At 39.7% G+C, this 21,503-nt stretch overlaps 1 protein-coding gene across 50 annotated transcripts in view; it reads left to right on the top strand.

Annotated features, from left to right (window-relative positions):
- The window catches only part of LOC106872891 (phospholipid-transporting ATPase IA), a 422,617-nt gene that overhangs the window by 269,921 nt on the left and 131,193 nt on the right, over positions 1-21,503 (top strand). For all 50 annotated transcript variants that reach the window (XR_016242559.1, XR_016242557.1, XR_016242556.1 and 47 more), the window contains 3 exons: positions 9,070-9,184; positions 15,330-15,399; positions 16,654-16,781. Coding sequence is in view for 42 of the 50 variants with exons in the window: in XM_089354939.1 (XP_089211065.1) it covers positions 9,070-9,184; positions 15,330-15,399; positions 16,654-16,781 (313 nt within the window). In the remaining 8 variants the exon portion in view is untranslated. The remainder of the gene's footprint in view (positions 1-9,069; positions 9,185-15,329; positions 15,400-16,653; positions 16,782-21,503) is intronic.

Genomic DNA, 21,503 nt, shown 5'->3' with positions numbered 1-21,503 from the left:
CCACTGCTTAGGGCAGCGGACTCGTGGTCATAGGATTGCGGTTTCGATTCCCAGACCGGGCGTTGCGAGTGTTTATTGAGTGAAAACACCTAAAGCTCCACGAGGCTCCGGCATGAGATGGTGGCGAACCCTGCTGTACTCTTCCACCACAACTTTCTCTCACTCTTACTTCCTGTTTCTGTTGTGCCTGTAATTCAAAGGGTCAGCCTTGTCACACGGTGTCATGCTGAATATCCCCGAGAACTACGTTAAGGATACACGTGTCTGTGGAGTGCTCAGCCACTTGCACGTTAATTTCACGAGCAGGCTGTTCCGTTGATCGGATCAGCTGGAACCCTCGACGTCGTAAGCAATGGAGTGCCAAAATACTCTGCGGAATGGTTGGCATTAGAGAAGGAATCCAGCTGTAGAAACTAAGCCAAAACAGACTGGAACCTGGTGCAGCTTACCAGTTCCAGTCAGACTGTTTAACCCATGCCAGCATGGAAAACGGACGCTAAATGATGATGATGATGTCATATGTCCTGATATTACCCATTATGGAAAACGTATACTTCCAAAGTTAACCCATCAAATGACAAGTAACACTAACAAGTTGATTAAAAATTCTTTAGATGCTGATTTGAAACAGAAGCTAGAGATAGACCTGCTGATAGGACTTGATCTTTCAACTGATTATCTCTTAGGTGATCATGTTACTGATTACACTATACAAAGTACTTACTTTTCCACTCTCTGAAATTAGATATTATAATTAGATTGTTATTTTAACTGTACTAGTTTATGTCTTCAAGATAATTTGTCAGCCACTTAGTGCTAACACAATAGCTAATGTGCCTCACAGCAAAGTAGTGTCCTGTCTGAGTTTGTTGTTTGCCATGAAAAATGTGCAGGTGTGGCTGTGTGGTCAAGAAGTTGGCTTCCTAGCTACTTGGTTTTTGGTTCAATCTCACTGTGCAACACCGTGGACAAATATCTTCTGCTACAGCTCCAAACCAACCAAAGCTTTGTTTGTGAATTCAGAAGATGGAAAAAAACTGAAAAAACTTGTCCAATATATGTGTAGATGTTTGGTGTTCTCTTGTCATAAGTTTGATGTATAGTTCAGAAGTTTGCTTCCCAACCACATGGTTTTAGATTTAATCCCACTATACAGCAGCTTAAGTGAATGTCTTTTACTATGGCCCTTAGCCAACCAAAGCCTTATGAGCGGATTTAGAAGACAGAAACTGAAAGAAGCTTATCATATTCATGTGTGTATGAGTGTTTGTTTATATCTGTACTTCATTGAAAATCTTTAACTTCAACTAATGTTGTCATTTCTCATGTCAACAAATTGTCCACTGGATTTGCATTTCTGAAAACATGAAATAATAGGTCCTTTACTTGGAAAACGGGTGAGGATTAATATCAGAAATAGCATCTGGCAGTAAAACACCTCAATGATACATTTGTATAACTCATACTAGCATGGAAGAAGGGATGTAGAAATGAACAAAATAACTCTTATTTTGTTTCCTGGAGTTAACTAAGATTTTCATACAAATGGTACTAGGTTCAGATAGGAGTCTGAAATCTTTAGTGCTGCTTACTTTGCTGTATAGTTTTGAGACGTGGACATTGTCCAAGTCTCAAAACTAAAGCATCCCTTTGGTACCAGGATGCTTTGCAGGATTATAGGTTACCATTTGTTGGATTTTGTATCCAACCAACAACTATACTCAGAAACAGTGATGCATCCTGTTACTTGCATGATTTGAGAGTGTCAGCTCAGAAAATTGAGCAACATGACTAAACAATCTAAGCTGGATCCTGTGTATCATGTTCTCTTCTCTGAGGGTCCAACTAGAGTGACGTTTCATGATGGTTGAGCACATTCCACATGGCCACAGCAGATGAGGAGGTATCTCACAGAGATGAGGACTGACAGGGACACTGCTTGCTGGGTTGTCCAGGACACCCTGAGAAAATACTGACAAATGGTGGATGCAGCAATGCATGACAATGACACATACCCCCATAGCTGGCTTAGAGAGTACCTTGTTTGAGACACAAAGAGAGAAACCCTTTTCTTGATAGGACTCCAAATGACCATGTTTCCTGGCATACAAGCTGATAAAGTATGTGACATAAACATGTGTAAACATACAAACATTGTTAATATCTTTCCAAATCTTGCTCCATTTCACAAAGAAATTTTGGTCCTCCAGAGTTGTCCTGGTATATAAGTCACCTCACCTTTTTTTTGGCTGTAAATTTTGGTCTAAAAAATTTGACTTAATGCCGGAAAATATAGTGTGTATCGCTTGACTGCTATGTCCAACATGGTAAAGTATTAAATGTTGGCATTGTGATATTTCCTGAATGTTCCTAGAATTATTTCTTTGGATTTATTGAACTATCTTTATGTTCTGTATTATTATTAAGGAGGTGGTCTGACAAAATTGTTAGCATGCTACACAAAATTCTTAGCATTTTGTCTGCCATTACATTCTGAATTCAAATGCTGCCGAGGTCAACTTTACCTTTCATCCTTTTGGGATTGACGAAATAAGTACCTGTTAAACACTGGGGTCAATGTAATCAAGTAGCCCCCTCCAACAAAATTTCAGGTTTTGTGCTTATAACAGAAAGGATTATTATTATTATTATTATTATTATTATTATTATTATAGAGTTTGTCATTTCTCTGTAATACAGAGGAGCTATGATTGTATTAAAGAGAGACATGACAACCTGTTTTTAAGAAACCTTGACAGATATATAAATACACACACAAACCTTAAATCTTAGATATTCAAACACATACGCACACTCTTCCTCTCCCTCTCTCTCTCTCTCTCACACACACACACGCATTTACATGCAAACACATATCACACTTTATCTTCTTTTCTGATCTATTAAAGATGTCTATACCAAAATACTGTAGTGTGAAGTGTGTGTCAGTAAATATATGTGTGTATATGTGTTGCTTTCTTTATTGTTTGGTACATTAATAATCTTGAAAGCACTTGGAAATAATCTGTTTTAGGAAAAAAAATTGACATGTACTGACGTCTTTTTCCGGAAACTACTTCTAAAAATTGTTGTTTTGAAAACACTCTGACAAAATTGCATTTCATTTTTGATGCGACATGTATTTTATGTATGTATGTATACATACATAATGTGTGTGTGTGTATTTAGTCATATTTTTTTTATATATTTCGTAGAGTAATATATATATATATATATATATATATATATATATATATATATATATATATATGGGTTTTTTATTGTGTGTATATGTTGTCTGAATGTACAGCTTCATTGTTGTTTCTGTGAGCTCATATATGGTTTGAAGTTTTATACACACACATTCATAATATAATACACACACACATACACATTCAGAGTCACTGGTATATCAGTAGATTTGTTCATGCAACAACTCAGGGTGATGATTTCTATGCATTCTAATATATTTTTTTCAAACATACAAATATACATTATTCATTCATTTTACTGTAGCCTATGCACAAATAAAAACCATCTACGTTATATATATATATATATATATATATATATATATTTCTGTGTGTGTGTGTGTGATGCATATGTTCATATTGCAAATCTTTTATCTTCTGTGATTATATCAGTCCCAACAGTGCATATCATAATTGTGCAGTTCTGTGTTTAAATGCAAGACATTCATGCACCACATTGTCGGTTTTGGTGCATCTGTGCATTTGGATGTTCAGTAGTTGGATTGTTTCTGTGGCTATGCTTTTCGGTTACTGTTTTACTATTTAATTTACATGCTGGCACCACATAAAAATGCGCCCATGATGATGTCACATAAAAAAAAATAAAGCACTTGTGCTGGTGCCACATAAATGAAAAACATATGCCGGTGCCATATATGAAAGCACCCATGTGTGTACCAGATAAAAAATGCATCTCTGCCACTTACATGTAGAAAGCACCCATGCCAGTGCCATGTTTAAAACATGTACACTCTGTAAAGCAGTTGGCATTAGGAAGGGCGTCCAACTGTTGAACCATGCCAAAACAGATGACTGGGACCCAGTGTAGCTCTCTGGCTTGTCAGCTCCAGTAAAACCATCCAACCCATGCCAGCATGGAAAACACACTAAATGATGATGGAAAGGAACTTCTGCTTGATCGTATCATCTTTTGGTTTTTGTTTGTTGTACTTTTTACTGTGGCTCAGACAGAGGAAGAAGATCAACATCCATGAGGTCCAAAACTGGGATGAGGAGGAGGAGGAGAAAAAAAAGCTCAGGTCTCGGGGTTATCTAAAACTTTGCAACAGAGTGGATTCTAGCAAAGGCTGCCAAAGATCATGCGGATGTGGAGACTGGTGGCAGTGGTGGTGATTAGAATTCAGATTAAAGGCAGTCTTCTGTGTTTAACTCTTTTGTTACCGTGTTTATTTTGAGATGTTCTGTGTTTCTTTCAATTCATTTTAAACATAACAAAGAGGTTTGTAAAATAACTTAGTTATCATTCAGCTAGTGATAGAAACATAAATTGTGACTAAGGTTTTGTGGAAGATTCGAATTCAAAACTTATGAAAATAAGACATTTGTACTACAGAACCAGAGGCAGTTTTTTCCCCGGGTTGGTATTGAAAGAGTTAAGATAGTCCAATGCTAGTTGAGGGACATTTGGCTGCTATGTCTAGCAGGTGTGGGTTTGTGGTTAAGAAGTTTGTTTCATACTTGCATGATTCTAGGTTCAGTTTCACTGTGTGGCCTCTTGGCAAGAGTCTTCTATTGTACTCAATTTCACTGAAGCCTTTGCAAATGAAATTTGGCAGATGGCAGACAGCAGCCTGCCATTTGTGTTAAATAGGAAGTTGGTTTAGTTCCACCACACAGGAATTGGTATAGTCTGTCTGGCAGGCTTCCATCTGCTGAATTTCATTTGTAAAATTCTCATTGAAATGGGGCATGTTAGAAGACAGTAAAAGGGACTTGCCCAAGATGCCATGCAGTGGGATTGAATCTCAGACCACATGACCATGGAACTAACTTCTTGACTGCAAATCCATGCCTGCTAGAAATAGCAGCCAAATGTCCCTAAAATCAAATTGGACTGTCTTAATAATTGAAGTGTGCCTTAAACTCTTTTGATAGGAATCATATTCTATGATATAAACTTCCTCTGCACTCTCTGTGACACCTTGGGGAAGTGACTTCTATAGCTATGTTCTGAGTTCAAATACCACTGAGTTTGACTTTGCCTTTTATCCTTTTGGATTGATAAAATAAGTACCAGTGGAACACTGGGGTCAATACAATTGACTTATCCCCTCCTCTAAAATTGCTGGTCTTGTGCCAAAATTTGAAACTATTATCATTAGTCTACCGAGGTTGACTTTACCTCTCATTCTTTCAAGATTGTTAAATCAGATACCAATTGAATACTGAGGTCAATAAAATTGACTTGACCTCCTTCCCTCAAATTGCAAGCTCAATGACTATTGCAGAAGGAATTATTATTATTGCATTATGTATGATACATAGATGGCTATTTTAATTTAATACTGTTTTTGTTGCACCTTCTTTAGCATTTTTCTATTGCCCTTTGGACCATTCTTCTATGCGACTCAGATCTTTGTGCATAGTTTTAATATCACCTTGAATTCTCCGCTTCCACCATGGCTCCTTCTGTACGTCTATGTTCCTTTCTTTCTTTCCAACCAGTTCATCTACTAAAATTGAAGTGGATCTCATCAAGCCTATTATTATTATTATTTATTATTATTATTATCATTACTATTAATTATCATTAAGGTGGAAAGCTGGCAGATTCGTTAGCACACCCTTCAAAATGCATAGAGGCATTTCATCTGTCTTTACGTTCTGAGTTCAAATTCAACCGAGGTCGACTTTGCCTTTCATCCTTTCGGGGGTCGATAAATTAAGTACCAGCTGAGTGGTGGGGTTGATGTAGTTAGCTTACCCCCTCCCCCAAAATTCCAGGCCTTGTACCTATAGTAGAAAGGATTATTATTATTATTATTATTATTATTATTATTGTTATTATTATTATTGTTTAAGGCAGCAGGCTGGCAGAACCATTAGCACAAGGAATAAAATATTCAACAGCATTTTGTCTGTCTTTAAGTTCTGGGTTCAAATCCTGCCAGAATCAACTTTGTCTTTCATCCTTTTGAAGTCAATTCAATGAGTACCAGTCAAGTACTAGGGTGAATATTATTGACTATCCCCTCCTGCAAAATTTCAGGCCTTGTGCCTATATCAGAAAGGATTATTATTATTTATTATTATTTTTTTTTAATTATTATTATTATTATTATTATTATTATTATTATTATTATTATTATCATTATTACTATCATATGTACATAGAGTTACACTCAGAATAAATCTGTGCTCCTGTTGCAATAATAAATGACACACACACACGCACATAGAGAAACGGACGTGAAGCTGAGTAGTCTTATGTAATTCCTCCTCTCTCTTTTCCCCCTTTGCTGTTAAGTGGGTGTTTTTTGACATTTCTGACTTGCCCTAATTACCACATACATGCACACACACAAGCACATATATTTACATATGCACTCACACACACACACACACACACACACACACACACACACAATCCTCTGACATAATTTCAACCCCTTCCCCCCTGGCTACCCTCTTCCTTTCTTAATTTGATTTAATAGATTGCCAAACTTCTTGACTTTTATCCAAAATATATTCTTAGATATTTATCTAAAGCATCATTTGATTTTTGTATATTAAAAGCAGGCTTAATGCTCACGGTCGCATTCAATGTAAATCTCTTCCTCCTCGAGAATTCTACTTGTCTCTCATCTCCTTTACTCACACACACACACACACACACACACACACACACACACACACACGCACACATTGTAGGGTGGTGGGGGAAGTAATTACATTATTTTCTGTGTGTTCTTAATTAGGTTTTCTTCATCCACCCCACCCCACTTGTGTTGGCTTTGGTGAGAGCACTAATTACTCCACATAATATATGTATGCATGACTGTAAATGTATATGTGAGTATATGTGTCTGTCAATGCATATGTAATATATATATGTATATATATGTGTGGGTGTGTGTATTTTACTGTGCAGAGGATTCAGAGCTACTCCTAGTTAATAAGATGTCAGTCTATCATTACGAAAGGTCCTGTGATTCATATCCCGTGGCTGGATTGGGCTGGACTGTGTCCATGACCTTGGGTTTGCCCACCAATGAAATGACTTTTTAACTAGGTTATCTCTGCTCATTTGTATGAATAGCATGGGTAGTCATGTGTATGAAAGTTTTTTTTTGGATTTTTGTTTTTCAAACTCTGAACTGCTCTTTGCATAGATGACAGTGGAATGATGCACTTTTGGCCCTGTAGAGAGTGTCAAGTTTCAATGAAGTCTCAGAGATTGCCTAGCCTAGCCTAGATAGAGAAGAGAAACTTGCATGTGTAAATACAGTACAATGTTACAAGTTGTAGGATTTGTTCTCTTAGAATTTTTTGTACTAATTGTTTCCATTCAACATCTTAAGCAGAACTAATGCTTGCTCTCTTTAAGTGAGCAAAGAGCAATTCCATTTAAACAAATGTGATCCAAAATCCACTCTCTATTATTGACAAGTTGTTCAACACTCTTTGGTTGATCTTAACCCTTACTCAACATTGTCTGAACATCGCTTTTCTGAGCATATTACAGAGACTGTGTTCCTGGTCTCCTTACTAACAACTAAGGATTTTTGTAGGCAAAATACTGTCTGACCCACTCCTATTTTTTTCACTCCCTCTCCAAATGGATATTAAACCATTGATCATGCTTGCACCTGTCAGTCCAGCTCAATGCATCCATCTCAATCCCCACTGCTAACCATCTGTCATGCTCTTTTCACAGTTTTGAGAACTCCTATATCCATCCACCTTTCTGTTCCACTATCCTTATTCTCTCTCTTATATCCACCTTGTACCTTAAAAGTATATCTTCACTATCTCTCTCTCTTTCTCCTCCCCAACTTAAGAAACCATGTATCTCTTCAGCAAGGCCCTTTTTGCTATCCCTCTCACCCTTTCACCTTCCTCAATACTATACCTCCACTCAGTTTAGGGGTCTTGTCTTGTGAATTACATAGTGACCTCACTAATGCTGGTGCCACAAAAAGAAAAGTTCCCACTCTATCTCTATTGTGACATTGAACCTCAGCACAGTCCACTGGCTCATCAGTTTGTGTTGAACTGTCCAATTCATGCCAGTATGGAAAATGGACAGTGATAGTTGTAATGGTGTATTTATAACTGTTTAGTTTTTTTTTTAATTGCTTTGGAAAATATAATGCAGGTTTGTGAATCTGCTGGTATTGGGATCTTGATCATATAAGATTATCAGATATGTCAGTGTAATGGAATTCTGTTTTAGACTACAACAAAACCAATTTCTTTTTTAAAACCAGGTGATCACATAGGTGTCTGTATTTTTCATTGACCTCAGTATTTGCTGACTTTTTTGTGCCAGACTTAACTAAGTTTATGAATGTCATACCCTATTTTAACACTTTTGTTACCATAGTTCTGCTGAAATAAACAGTCTTTGTTTCAATTTATTTTGAAAATAATGAAGAATTTATTGAAATAACTGTCATTATTAAGTTGTCTAGAATATAAATTAGCATGGAATTTTGATAGAAAGAAGATTCGAGGATCATTTTAAAACTGGGAATCATACTATCAGGAGATATAGCAAAAAGGTTAGATATGTGTAAATATTGACAGATAATTACGAAATTTGTAATTTTTAAGTGATCTCATATTAGATCACTGGTAGGTAATGGGTTAAGGATGAGGTTTCCTAATATGTTTGATGATGCAGAGAATTTTATTCCTTCAAATCCTTTAGTTACTCTTATTCATATTAAACCTGAATGATATTTTTTGTTGATGGTAAATTGTTCTGGCATATCTCCCACCCAGTTCTTGTTGTTTCTCCTTCCCAATTTCCAAATGTACAGCAGTTTACATGTTGCCTTCTTTATTTTTGCAGTGTTAAAAAATGGTGACTGGTTTCCTGTTAAGTGGATTGACGTAACAGTGGGAGATCTGGTCAAGATCACGAGTAGCAAGTTCTTTCCTGCTGATTTGCTGCTGCTGTCTTCCAGGTGAGTAAATTACAGTTGGTCTCTCCCAGGTAAATTGCAACTGGGCTCATCGCTTTTCACTAACAAACTACCTCTCTTTCTGTAACATCTCCTCTGTCCAAATACATTGGGCACACTTGCTAATGAGGTTAACCTCTCTGTAATCTTTTGACCAGTTAGAAATAGCAGCCAAACTCTTTTAAACCATATCCATCTATCTTACAAAAAAAAACAAGGAAGAATACACGAAACTCAGCTTGCGAAGACTTATTGGGGCAAGCGAAAGTGAAATCGGGATGGCACCTGTGCCCGTGGCATGTGTAATGAACTTTCGAGCGAGATCGTTGCCAGTGCCCCTGGACTGGCTCTTGTGCAGATGGCGCATAAAATACACCATTTGAGCGTGGCCGTTGCCAGTACCGCCTGACTGGCCTTCGTGCGGGTGGCACGTAAAAGCACCCACTACACTCTCAGAGTGGTTGGTGTTAGGAAGGGCATCCAGCTATAGAAACTCTGCCAAATCAGATTGGAGCCTGGTGTTGCCATCCGGTTTCACCAGTCCTCAGTCAAATCGTCCAACCCATGGAAAGCGGACGTTAAACGATGATGATGATGATGATGATGATGAATGCATAAGTGTTGTAGTTCTAGAAAGACAGGGTCACATCCGGAGTGTTTTGGGGTCATAGCTCTGCTTACTCTGGTCTAGCATGGAGCGAAACCACAGTACTTTGAAGACGTGTTGGGATAATGAGGAAGCCTCGGTATCATTGCCCAACCTGTTAGAAATAGCAACCAAATTCTCCTCAAACTATATGTTACCTTAAAAAAAAAAGAAACATACTATGGATAATTTGCCTGAAAACAATATGGGCTGGACATGTCTGGATTACTTTGAGGTCTGCTTGATCAGCACTAACCTGGAGTTAAACAATAACAACAACAATAAATCATAACATGAGTGGTTTCCAGCTAACAAAACTGTCTTTTATGATAGCAGTCTAGCTTTGTCTGGTTTTGAATGATAAAGGATTAAACAAAAAAAATCAAATCAGTGATTGCCCATCCCTGCTCCATACATTTCAGTTATCTCTGTAAGTTATCTTTCAGAACATACTTTAACCATCCTTCCCTTTCTAGTACAATTAAAAAGTCTTTGAAAAGTTCTTGATTTTTTTTTTTTTAAAGTATGCCAGTCAAGCCCCTTTGTTTTGTCTGAAGTGGCATCAAATTATAATTCTTTTAAACAGGAGTGGCTGTGTGGTAAGTAGCTTGCTTACCGACCACATGGTTCCAGGTTCAGTCCCACTGCGTGGCACCTTGGGCAAGTGTCTTCTACTATAGCCTCGGGCCGACCAAAGCCTTGTGAGTGGCTTTGGTAGACAGAAACTGAAAGAAGCCCGTCATATATGTGTGTATATATATATATGTATATATGTGTGTGTCTGTGTTTGTGTCCCCACCAACACTTGACAACCGATGCTGGTGTGTTTACGTCCCTGTAACTTAACAGTTCGGCAAAAGAGACCGATAGAATAAGTACTAGGCTTACAAAGAATAAGTCCTGGGGTCGATTTGCTCGACTAAAGGCGGTGCTCCAGTATGGCCACAGTCAAATGACTGAAACAAGTAAAAGAGTCTTTCAGTCCCAGTCAGTCATCATCATCATTATCGTCATCATCATCATCATCACAGTAACACTTACAATGTCAAGATGGTAGACTTACTACTGACTAAGTTTAATACCACTACTTACCTATCCTTCAAGTCTTCAGTCTAGTATTAACTTTATATCCTGAAATCCTGCTTCCTTCAACTGCAACCAATCATTTGTGCTCTTTGTCAAGGGTTTCCTTGACAAAAGCTCTTCAAAGAGGTCATAATCACTGTCTTTCCACTTTTTCACCAAACCACTGGTTCTCAACCATTTTTTGCCTGTGGACTTCTTTGATTCCTGTTTTACTCTTCTGAACCTCCATAGCTATTTGATGTGTGTGTGTGTGTGTATTCTTTTACTTGTTTCAGTCATTTGACTGCAGCCATACTGGAGCACTGCCTTGAAGGGTTTTAAATCAACCCCTAGGATTATGTTTTTAAAAGCCTAGTACTTATTCTGTTGGTATCTTTTTCCCAACTGCTAAGTTACAGAGACACAAACACACCAACACTTGTCAAGTGGTGACAGGTGGGGGACAAACACAGACACAAAGATTGGCTCCTGTGCAGGCAGCACGTAAAAACCACCACTTGAGTGTGGCCGTTGCCAGTACCGCCTGACTGGCCCTTGTACCGGTGGCATATAAAAGCACCCACTACACTCTTGGAGTGGTTGGCGTTAGGAAAGGCATCCAGCTGTAGAAACTCTGCCAGATCAGATTGGAGCCTGGCGCAGCCATCTGGTTCGTCAGTCCTCAGTCAAATTGTCCAACCCATGCTAGCATGGAAAGCGGACATTAAACGACTATGATGATGATGATGATGATTAATCTGTCAAATGTAATACTTGTTTATTCATATTGTTTTTGAATTAATCATACTTTATCTCATATCTTCAGAATTTCAATAATGCAATGGCATATTTTTACAATGACCTTCTAGGGTTTAAACTAGCATTCAGTCGGTTACGACAACAAAGGTTCCGGTTAATTCAATCAACTGAGCAGCCTGCCCATGAAATTAACATACAAATGGCTGAGCACTCCACAGACCTGCATGCTCTCAATGTAGTTCTCAGGGAGATTCAGTGTGACACAGAGAATGTGACAAAGCTGAACCTTTGAATTACCGGTACAACTCACTTTTGCCAGCTAAGTGGACTGGAGCAACATAGAATAAAGTGTGTTACTCAAGGACACAGAGTGCTACCAGGAACCAAGCTCACAGCCTTACGATTGTGAGCCAAATACTGTAACCACTAATCCAAGCGCCTTTACACTTTGGAAAGTATGTGTGTGAAGTAAGGCCTGGTCAGTTTGAACATAAAACATGTCGAATATTTGGGCCAGATAAGACCAGATTAAAGTTAGTGTTAAAAGTCTTCACAGTTTATTTTAAATAGTTAGTTTTCCCTTTCAGATTTTTATCTCGCTTCTCCTTTTTCCCCCACCCCCCATCTTAATGCCATCATTGTTATCATCATCATCAACAGCAATAGTGGTATGTAAAGAACAGCACAACCAGCTGATAGGTGGTATGGCTTGGTTTTATGTACCTTGTTTAAGGCAGCGAGCTGGCAGAAGCGTTAGCACGCCAGGTGAAATGCTTAACAGTATTTTGCCTGTCGTTACGTTCTGAGTTCAAATTCCGCCGAGGTCGACTTTGCCTTTCATCCTTTTGGGGTCGATAAAATAAGTACCAGTTGCATACTGAGGTCAATCTAATCGACTGGCCCCCCACCCCCAAAATTTTGTGCCTAGAGTAGAAAAGGTTATGTACCTTGTTTCCAATAATTGTTTTAAGTGCCTATGTAGTCATAGGCACTTCTCAGCCTCATAGCCCTGAATGGAGAGAGGACTACACCAACACTAAGCTGGTACACATTTACAGCTGAGTAGACTGGAGCAATGGGAAATGAAGTATCTTGCTCAAGGATACAAAACACTTGGTCCAGGAATTGAACCCACAATCTTAGGATCATAAGCTAAACATAATCTAACCACTAAACTTCATGCCTTCGCTGCGGCTTGAAGGCTTAAGCATTTAATTCATTAATTAGTAAATTTATTTTAAATTTTAATTGAAATCTTTTCACAACATTAACTTGTAACCTTTCTTCTTCAGGATTAAATGTTCTCTTTTTTTTAATTCTTTTTTTATTTTCTTGTTTTGTTTCGTTCCTTTGTTGATGTATCTCATTAGACTCCAACATCACCCCACCACCATCCAGTCCACTCCTAGCACATTCACTTGTCCATCCGTTCCTGCATTTATTGATTCTGTGACAAAATTTCATCCACTTGCATCACCTCACCTCGTCTCATCTCATCTTGTGAAATATCCTGTCTTTTTGTCAGTCTGATCACACTAATTTGCTGTTTCAGTCAATAGTCAGGTTAATCTGGATTGACACAGTTTATAATAATAATAATAATAATAATAATAATTGCTACTGCTATGCGTGCAGTTACGCTTCACTAAATAAATAAACTGCTATCCAAAGGCCTTCAGGTTTTATCAGATGAGTTAATAAGTATCTTTAATTATCTTTGACAAATGTTGATGTAAAATCGAGATGATACCTGGCTGTTCAGTGAAGCAGTGCATCGTATCTACAGGACGTTGTCCTGTAGTTGAGGTTGAAGGCTCTCTCTCTCTCCTCTCACTTTTCCTCACTGCTTCTCTTTCTCGAAGTTAGCACTTCACTATCAGGTAGAATTGATGTCTTCTTAAGCTTGTCTATTGTCTATTTGCATCAATTTACTGTTGCTGAAATTAATGGCTTTATTTAAAGAGAAGTAAAGAGAATCTAAATGGTTATCTCTCTGTCCACTAGTTGTGATGTTGTTGCAGCTGGATTTTGGGTGGTATCTTTAGCCCCAGGTCAACCTTGATTGAGCAGACCTATAATTAAAAGGTCTTCATATGGGATTGTCCTGTCTTCTCATTTTTCTGTCAGGAAGGGCATCCAGCCATAGAAACCATGCAACAGCCAAGATATAGTGAAAGCAACAACCAAGACAAGGATACCAGTCAGACTAATATATGCTCAGTATGATGGACTCTCCCATTGAAGGCAGCATATGAGTGTTCAGCCTTTGCTGAACGACCTGCACAAATGATTTGTTTATAATGATCAAATGTATGTTCTGTACCTCAGCTCACTCTCTCCCTCAAATCAACATTGTCTGAACAGGTGCACAGTGTGCCACACATCAGATGCCAAAGTGATCGCAGAGCAGCATAAGATGAAGTGTTTTGTTCAAGAATACAACACACCGCCCGGTCTTGAAACTGAAACGATGATCTATGAATTCCTCATCTTGGTCATGTAGAATTGTAATACCATGCTTTTGCTAACTGAGTTAAGTGTATTTTGTAGTCGGGACTAGAGACAGATGCTGTCTCAACCCTCTTGCCCTTCCTGCAGTGGCCCATCAAGAGTGAAACAGCTGGAGGGAGAGAGAGCTGTTCTGGTACCTGGCTGGTACTCATTTACAGCTAGGTAGACTGGAGCAATGTGAAAGTGGAACAAAGTGCCTTACTTGAGGATGCAACCACTTTTGTTGGATTGTGGCCATACTGGAGTATAGCATTCAAGGTTTTATTCAATTATATCAATTCTAGTATTTAGTTTGGGATTTGGACTTATTCTGTTGACCCCAGAAGGAAGAATAGCAATCTGATCTCTATAGCATTTGCACTCAGTATGCAGTAAAAGGACTTAACTAATACCACAAGACACCAATTCTGCCAGTTCATTGCTAAGTGATGATGATTTCACAATAGCTGACAGAAGGTTTCTTTACAAGAGAAAATACAACATAAGATCATAGTTTCCATTCCCAGATCAGGAAGTGCTTTGTGTTCTTGAGCAAACACTTCATTTCACATTGCTCCAGTTCACTCAGATGGTCAAAACGAGTGACCCTGCAATGGATTGGTGTCCTATTCAAGAAGGACTATATATGCCAGAGAAACCGTGTAATTGGTCCTCTGCTCCTTACAGAGTAATGTGGACTAATCATATGTGGTTCTGGTTAACAACAATTACTGGCATTATATTTCAGGATGATGGAGGAGAAAAAAATAGACACAAGACTTGAGGAAAATTGCTCATCTTTTCTAGTGCCTCAAGGACATCACTTTGGAGAGATGTACTTCCTGACATCACAAATCTAGTCTCTTGGAATAGTTCAAAGGGTTCCCTTGCCAAAATATCAAACCCCAATTCATCAAATGGTGCAACATGAGCTTCTGTTTTGTTTTCCATGTCCAATATGATTTTTTTCAAATGCGATTCATTATGGCTAATCTATCAATTCTGGTGACTATTTACTGCAAGAAACACAAGAAGTCGAGAGATATACTATCAAATTTGAGGTTATCATGGTAACTTGTGAGGATCTCCATTAAGATTTTATTTTACCTTTCTGTTTATGGAGCATTAATTTCTTTTTTCTCTTTTTTAAATATGAGTTTTATTTTTTTTTTTTGTCTGATTTTCTAGTGAGCCCCAAGGTATGTGTTACATAGAAACCTCCAACCTGGATGGGGAAACCAACCTGAAAATACGTCAAGTAAGTTTTGAAGAAAATTTTACTCTATTGTTTTTTCCATTCTAAATTATTATTTTGTATCTTAAGAATGTAGGAAAGGTGTCTTAAGAAAGTTTTGTGAAGGGGAAAGGAGATATAGTGTTTTAAGAATGTGTGTGGGAGGGAGGGACATAGTAGGATGGCAGTGGCACATAAAAGCACCAATTACATTCTCAGAGTGGTTGGCATTAGGAAGAGCATCCAACCGTAGAAACAATGCAAAATCAGACTGAGGTCTAGTGCGGCCTTCCAGCTTGCCAGCCCTGGTCAAATTATCCAACTCATGCCAGCATGGACAATGGATACTAAATGATGATGATGATGAGATCAACGTCATCATTATCATTTAGTGTCCACTTTTCCATGTTTGCATGAGTGAGGCATATTTTCAACTGCCAGATGCCCTTCCTGTCACCAACACCCATCTGTTTCCAAGTGAGGTAATACTTCCCTATGGTCAAACATTTTTTTTTATGGAAGACTGGAAACAAATTACACTGCTTTTATGATGGTGATGCTCATTTACAACCACTTCACAAGCTTCTTCTAGTTTCTGTCTACCAAATCAATTCATGAAGAAGTACTGGTTGACCCAGGACTGTAGGAGAAGACACTTGCCCAAGGTGCTGTGCAGGGGGACTGAATCTGAGACTGCATGGTTGGGAAGCAAGCTTCCTAACCATACATACATACCTGCACTTGCTATATCTACACCAGATGGATTTTTTGTTTTTTAATAAAGTTTTGTCAGGAAGGAAGAGAACTGCAGTACTGATGACTTTGTAGGCCCACCTGAACAGGTAACATTGATATAAGTAATGTTTAGTTTGGGCACCTGTTATTCATCCTTGATTTATCTGTCTCTTTTGAGTGATTAGTTTCACATGCTTCCTGGTTTAACACTATCCCTGACACCTTTACTGAAGTGTAGCCTGTCAGATATTATTTCCTTTCTGTCTACATTCTTCCTGCAAACATCATGGGCATTACCTCTTTCAGCCTGTCTAAAAACTCAGTCTGTTGAAAAACAATTAAGGGCAGGAAGGAAAATTAAGGTGTGAAAAGACAGTCAGCCCTGGTATTTGGGGCCAATTAACCTCACTAATCTGTGTTAGGTGAAACAAACATTGAAACATCACACTCAAGCTTATAGGGAAATGTGAGTGTGGCTGTTTGAGTGTAACTTATCCCCTTGTCCTATCAGACACTCAGTGTTTGTATCTATTGTCTTTCCAGGGTTTGCCTCAAACATCTGGGTTACTGACACATCAAGACCTCATGGAACTCAGTGGCACCGTTGAATGTGAAACACCAAACCGTTTCCTTTATGATTTTGCTGGCAATATCCGGCCATCTGGCAGACAGTAAGTTTCGACCAATGGCAGATTTGTATCTTTGATTCGTCCTTTATTTTTTTTAATTCTTCCTCTCTGCTTTGGTAATTAATCCTTCAGTAAATGAGTCATTGTTTTTTTTTTTATTATACATGAATATATTACTGTCTATGTGTGTGATTATGTATAAGGGATGTATGTATGCTGTTTACATATATGAAGTGGAGCGTGTTATATATATATATATTTATGTGAGTCTATGTTGTGTGTTTGTACAAGCTTTTGTGTGTACATTGTGTGTGTGTGTGTGTGTGTGTGTGTGTGTTTATGAAGGCATGTGTGTGTTGTATGTATGAAGAAGTGTATTGTATGTTTTAGTGTATGAGGGTCTGTTTGTATATTGTGTGTATGTATGAGGTCTGTGTTTTTCACATGCATGCCTGTATGGGCATGTGTGTGTGTGTATAAGGTTATGCAAATATGTAATGTCTTTGAATATATTAATAGAATTGTTGTTCTCATGTATTTGAAAGTATAAATATGTATATGTCATTGTGTATATCGCATGTATGAATATTAATGTATGTAATTTTAAAAAAAGAAGGAAATGTGTGTAGGCATTTTATTATTCTCTGGTCTAGCACTTTTTCTGTTTTTTTTTTTATTTCTTTCGGTGATGTGAATAGTTTACTTCCATGTTAACCTGGGACCCTGAGATAGTGAATGTGTAATCAAAGACCTTCCTGCCTTGACCTTCCCATCTTTTTTCTAAGCATAGTGAATTGAGGGCCATATTATCATCCGTTGTGTCCTCTTTTTCTATCATGCTAGAGTATAATTCAAGAGAGATTTTACTGCTATTTCTTGCATGTCCATCGAGCACATACAGCTCCCTCATTGACTTGGGGTGTGTAAACAATTGTTTGTAGGGTTGTGAAGTTATGGTGTATATCCTTGTTCCAATTGATGCTTAATCATTACCATCATTAAAATTATTGTCATCAATGAAGTAACCGGACACTATCTACATGATCTTATGTTGTTGTTGGCGCTCCGTCGCTTACGACGTCGAGGGTTCCAGTTGATCCGATCAACGGAACAGCTTGCTCGTGAAATTAACGTGCAAGTGGCTGAGCACTCCACAGACACGTGTACCCCTTAACGTAGTTCTCGGGGATATTCAGCGTGACACAGTGTGACAAGGCTGGCCCTTTGAAATACAGGCACAACAGAAACAGGAAGAAAGAGTGAGAGACAGTTGTGGTGAAAGAGTACAGCAGAGTTCGCCACCTACCCCCTGCCGGAGCCTCGTGGAACTTTAGGTGTTTTCGCTCAATAAACACTCACAACGCCCGGTCTGGGAATCGAAACTGCGATCCTATGACCATGAGTCCACTGCCCTAACCACTGGGCCATTGCACCTCCACATGATGTATGAGACTTGCTAGAAATAACAGTTGCCAAATCTCCATGAAATCACACATCGGATAAGGCAGTTGCTGATACACTGAAATGAAAGACTGAATGGTCATAGCTAGTACACTCTTGAAGATGTATTCTAAGATGGGCATTGACTTTGGTCTAAATTACTCGTATATATTACCATCATCAACCCTATCGTGATCAGTGCCAATGGTATCACTAGCATCATCACAATCAGTACAGTCATTATCATCATCATCCTCATCATTAGTATTACCATCACCACCATCATAAACATTAACATTAGCTTCACCACAATCAGCATCATCATTCCCATCAGCATCATCATCTCCATTAGTATTGCACATCACCAGTATCATCATCACTCATCAATAGCATCACCATCAAACCAGTTGGATACTTGCATGTGGTTGCTTGACCAGCTAGAAATAGCTGCTAAATTTCCCTGTAATCATATCCTACCGTTGTGAAAATGATGATATCTAATAGTACATTGGTGGAGGCACAATGGCCCAGTGGTTAGCGCAGCGGACTCGCGGTCGGAGGATCACGGTTTCGATTCCCAGACCGGGCGTTGTGTGTGTTTATTGAGCGAACCACCACGAGGCTCCGGCAGGGTGGTGGTGGCGACCCCTGTTGTACTCTTTCGCCCCAACTTTCTCTAACTCTTTCTTCCTGTTTCTTGAGTAACGCTGTGATGGACTGGCATCCTGTCCAGCTGGTGGGGGGGGGGGACACATGAGCCATAGAAACCGGGAAACCGGGCCCATGAGCCTGGCTAGGCTTTGAAAGGCCAACGAAGAGAATAGTACATTGACAGCTAGAAAAGGACAGGATGGTCATTGCTGGAAGGATTTAATTGTAAGTGGTTCAACCAAGCCAACATAGGGCTAAGGAACACCACCACCCACTATCATCACCCCCAGAACCATTATGTCTTTCACCATGCTAACAAGAGAGCTGGATATAGTAGTCAAATTAACTTCAAATCACTTAACTTGCGTTTTAAAAACGGGAGAACATATGAGACAGTGTGGTTCCTCATACACAAAATGACAAGGTGGTCACAGTTGGATTGTAAGCGCCTGCTGTTCAGCCATGGCTGATCTGGAACTAAACAGCTACATCAACTGCAACCACCACCTTCCAGTAGTGGCACTATTCATACCGATCAACCCTTTACCATTCAGATTACTCTGTGAAATGTAATACTTATTTATTCACATTATTTTTAATTAATTGAGGCAGCGAGCTGGCAGAATCATAAGAACGCCGGGTGAAATTCTTAGCGGTGTACTGTCTGCCACTACATTCTGAGTTCAAATTCCACTGAGGTCGACTTTGCCTTTCATCCTTTCGAGATCAATAAACTAAGTACCAGCTGTGTCATCATCATCATCGTTTAACGTCCGCTTTCCATGCTAGCATGGGTTGGACGATTTGACTGAGGACTGGTGAAACCGGATGGCAACACCAGGCTCCAGTCTGATTTGGCAGAGTTTCTACAGCTGGATGCCCTTCCTAACGCCAACCACTCAGAGAGTGTAGTGGGTGCTTTTACGTGTCACCCGCACGAAAACGGCCACGCTCGAAATGGTGTCTTTTATGTGCCACCCGCACAAGCCAGTCCAGGGGCACTGGCAACGATCTCGCTCGAAAATCCTACAGGAGCCAGTCAGGCGGTACTGGCAACGGCCACGCTCAAAATGGTGCATCTCATGTGCCACCCGCACAAGAACCAGTCCAGGGGCACTGGCAACGATCTTACTTGGCTTGCCGGGTCTTCTCACGCACAGCCCATTTCCAAAGGTCTCGGTCCGTAGTCATCGCCTCGGTGAGGCCCAATGTACGAAGGTCTTGCCTCACCACCTCAGCCCAGGTCTTCCTGGGCCTACCTCTTCCACGGGTTCCCTCAACTGTTAGGGTGTGGCACTTTTTCACGCAGCTATCCTCCTCCATTCTCACCACATGTCCATACCAGCGCAATCGTCTCTCTTGCACGCCACAACTGATGCTTCTAATGTTCAGCTTTTCTCTCAAGATACTTACACTCTGACGGGTATTCACATTGACATTACACATCCAGCGGAGCATACTGGCTTCATTCCTTGCGAGCTTACGTATGTCCTCAGCAGTTACAGCCCATGTTTCACTGCCATGTAGCATGGTTGTTCGTACGCATGCGTCATACAGTCTGCCTTTTACTCTGAGTGAGAGTCCCTTTGTCGCCAGCAGGGGTAAGAGCTCTCTAAACTTTGCCCAGGCTATTCTTATTCTAGCAGCTACACTTTCAGCGCACCCACCCCCACTACTAACTTGGTCGCCCAGATAGCGGAAGCTATCGACTACCTCTAGTTTTTCACCCTGGAATGAGATAGAAGTTGTTTCCTGTTTGTTTGCAGTCTTTATTGCACCTGAACATCTGCCACAAACAAAAACTAACTTGCTAGTTAACCTGCCTTTGATGTTGCTGCACCTCTTATGTGTCCATAGCTTGCACCGGGTACATCTTATAGAGTTACTACCTACTCCTTTTCTACATACTGAGCAGGGCCATCTACCTGAAGGGGTTTGTGTTTTATCTACCTTCCTACTTATTAGGATTTTGGTTTTAGCTAGGTTGACTCTAAGGCCCTTCAATTCTAGACCTTGCTTCCACACCTGAAACTTCTCCTCTAGTTCTGATAGTGACTCCGCAATTAGGGCAAGGTCATCAGCATAGAGGAGCTCCCAGGGGCAACCTGTCTTGAACTCCTCTGTGATTGCCTGGAGGACTATGGTAAATAATAGGGGGCTGAGGACGGAACCTTGGTGGACCCCTACCTCTACCCGGAATTCATTGCTGTACTCATTTCCAACCCTCACCTTACTGGCCGCATCTCTGTACATGGCTCGCACAGCTCTCACTAGCCATTCTTCTATCCCAAGTTTCCTCATTGACCACCAGATAAGGGATCGGGGGACCCTGTCAAAGGCTTTCTCCATGTCAACGAAAGCCAGGTACAGAGGTTTATCCTTGGCTAGGTATTTCTCTTGCAACTGTCTCACTAGAAATAAGGCATCAGTAGTGCTTTTACCTGGCACGAACCCAAACTGCATCTCATCTAAATTGATTCGCTCCCTAATTAGTTGGGCTATGACCCTCTCTGTAACTTTCATAACCTGATCTAACAGCTTGATGCCTCTGTAATTATTTGTATCTAAAGCGTCCCCTTTACCTTTGTAGCAGTTGACTATGATGCTGCTACACCAGTCATAGGGTATGACTCCTTCGTGTATCACCTGGTTCGTAATACGGGTGACTAGGCT

This window comes from Octopus bimaculoides, chromosome 7 (genome assembly GCF_046866305.1).
Source record: "Octopus bimaculoides isolate indiv1 chromosome 7, ASM4686630v1, whole genome shotgun sequence".
In the NCBI taxonomy this organism is placed as follows: Eukaryota; Metazoa; Mollusca; class Cephalopoda; order Octopoda; family Octopodidae; genus Octopus; species Octopus bimaculoides.
Note: the sequence above shows the minus strand (reverse complement) of the source record. Positions and strands in the feature narration are given on the sequence as shown.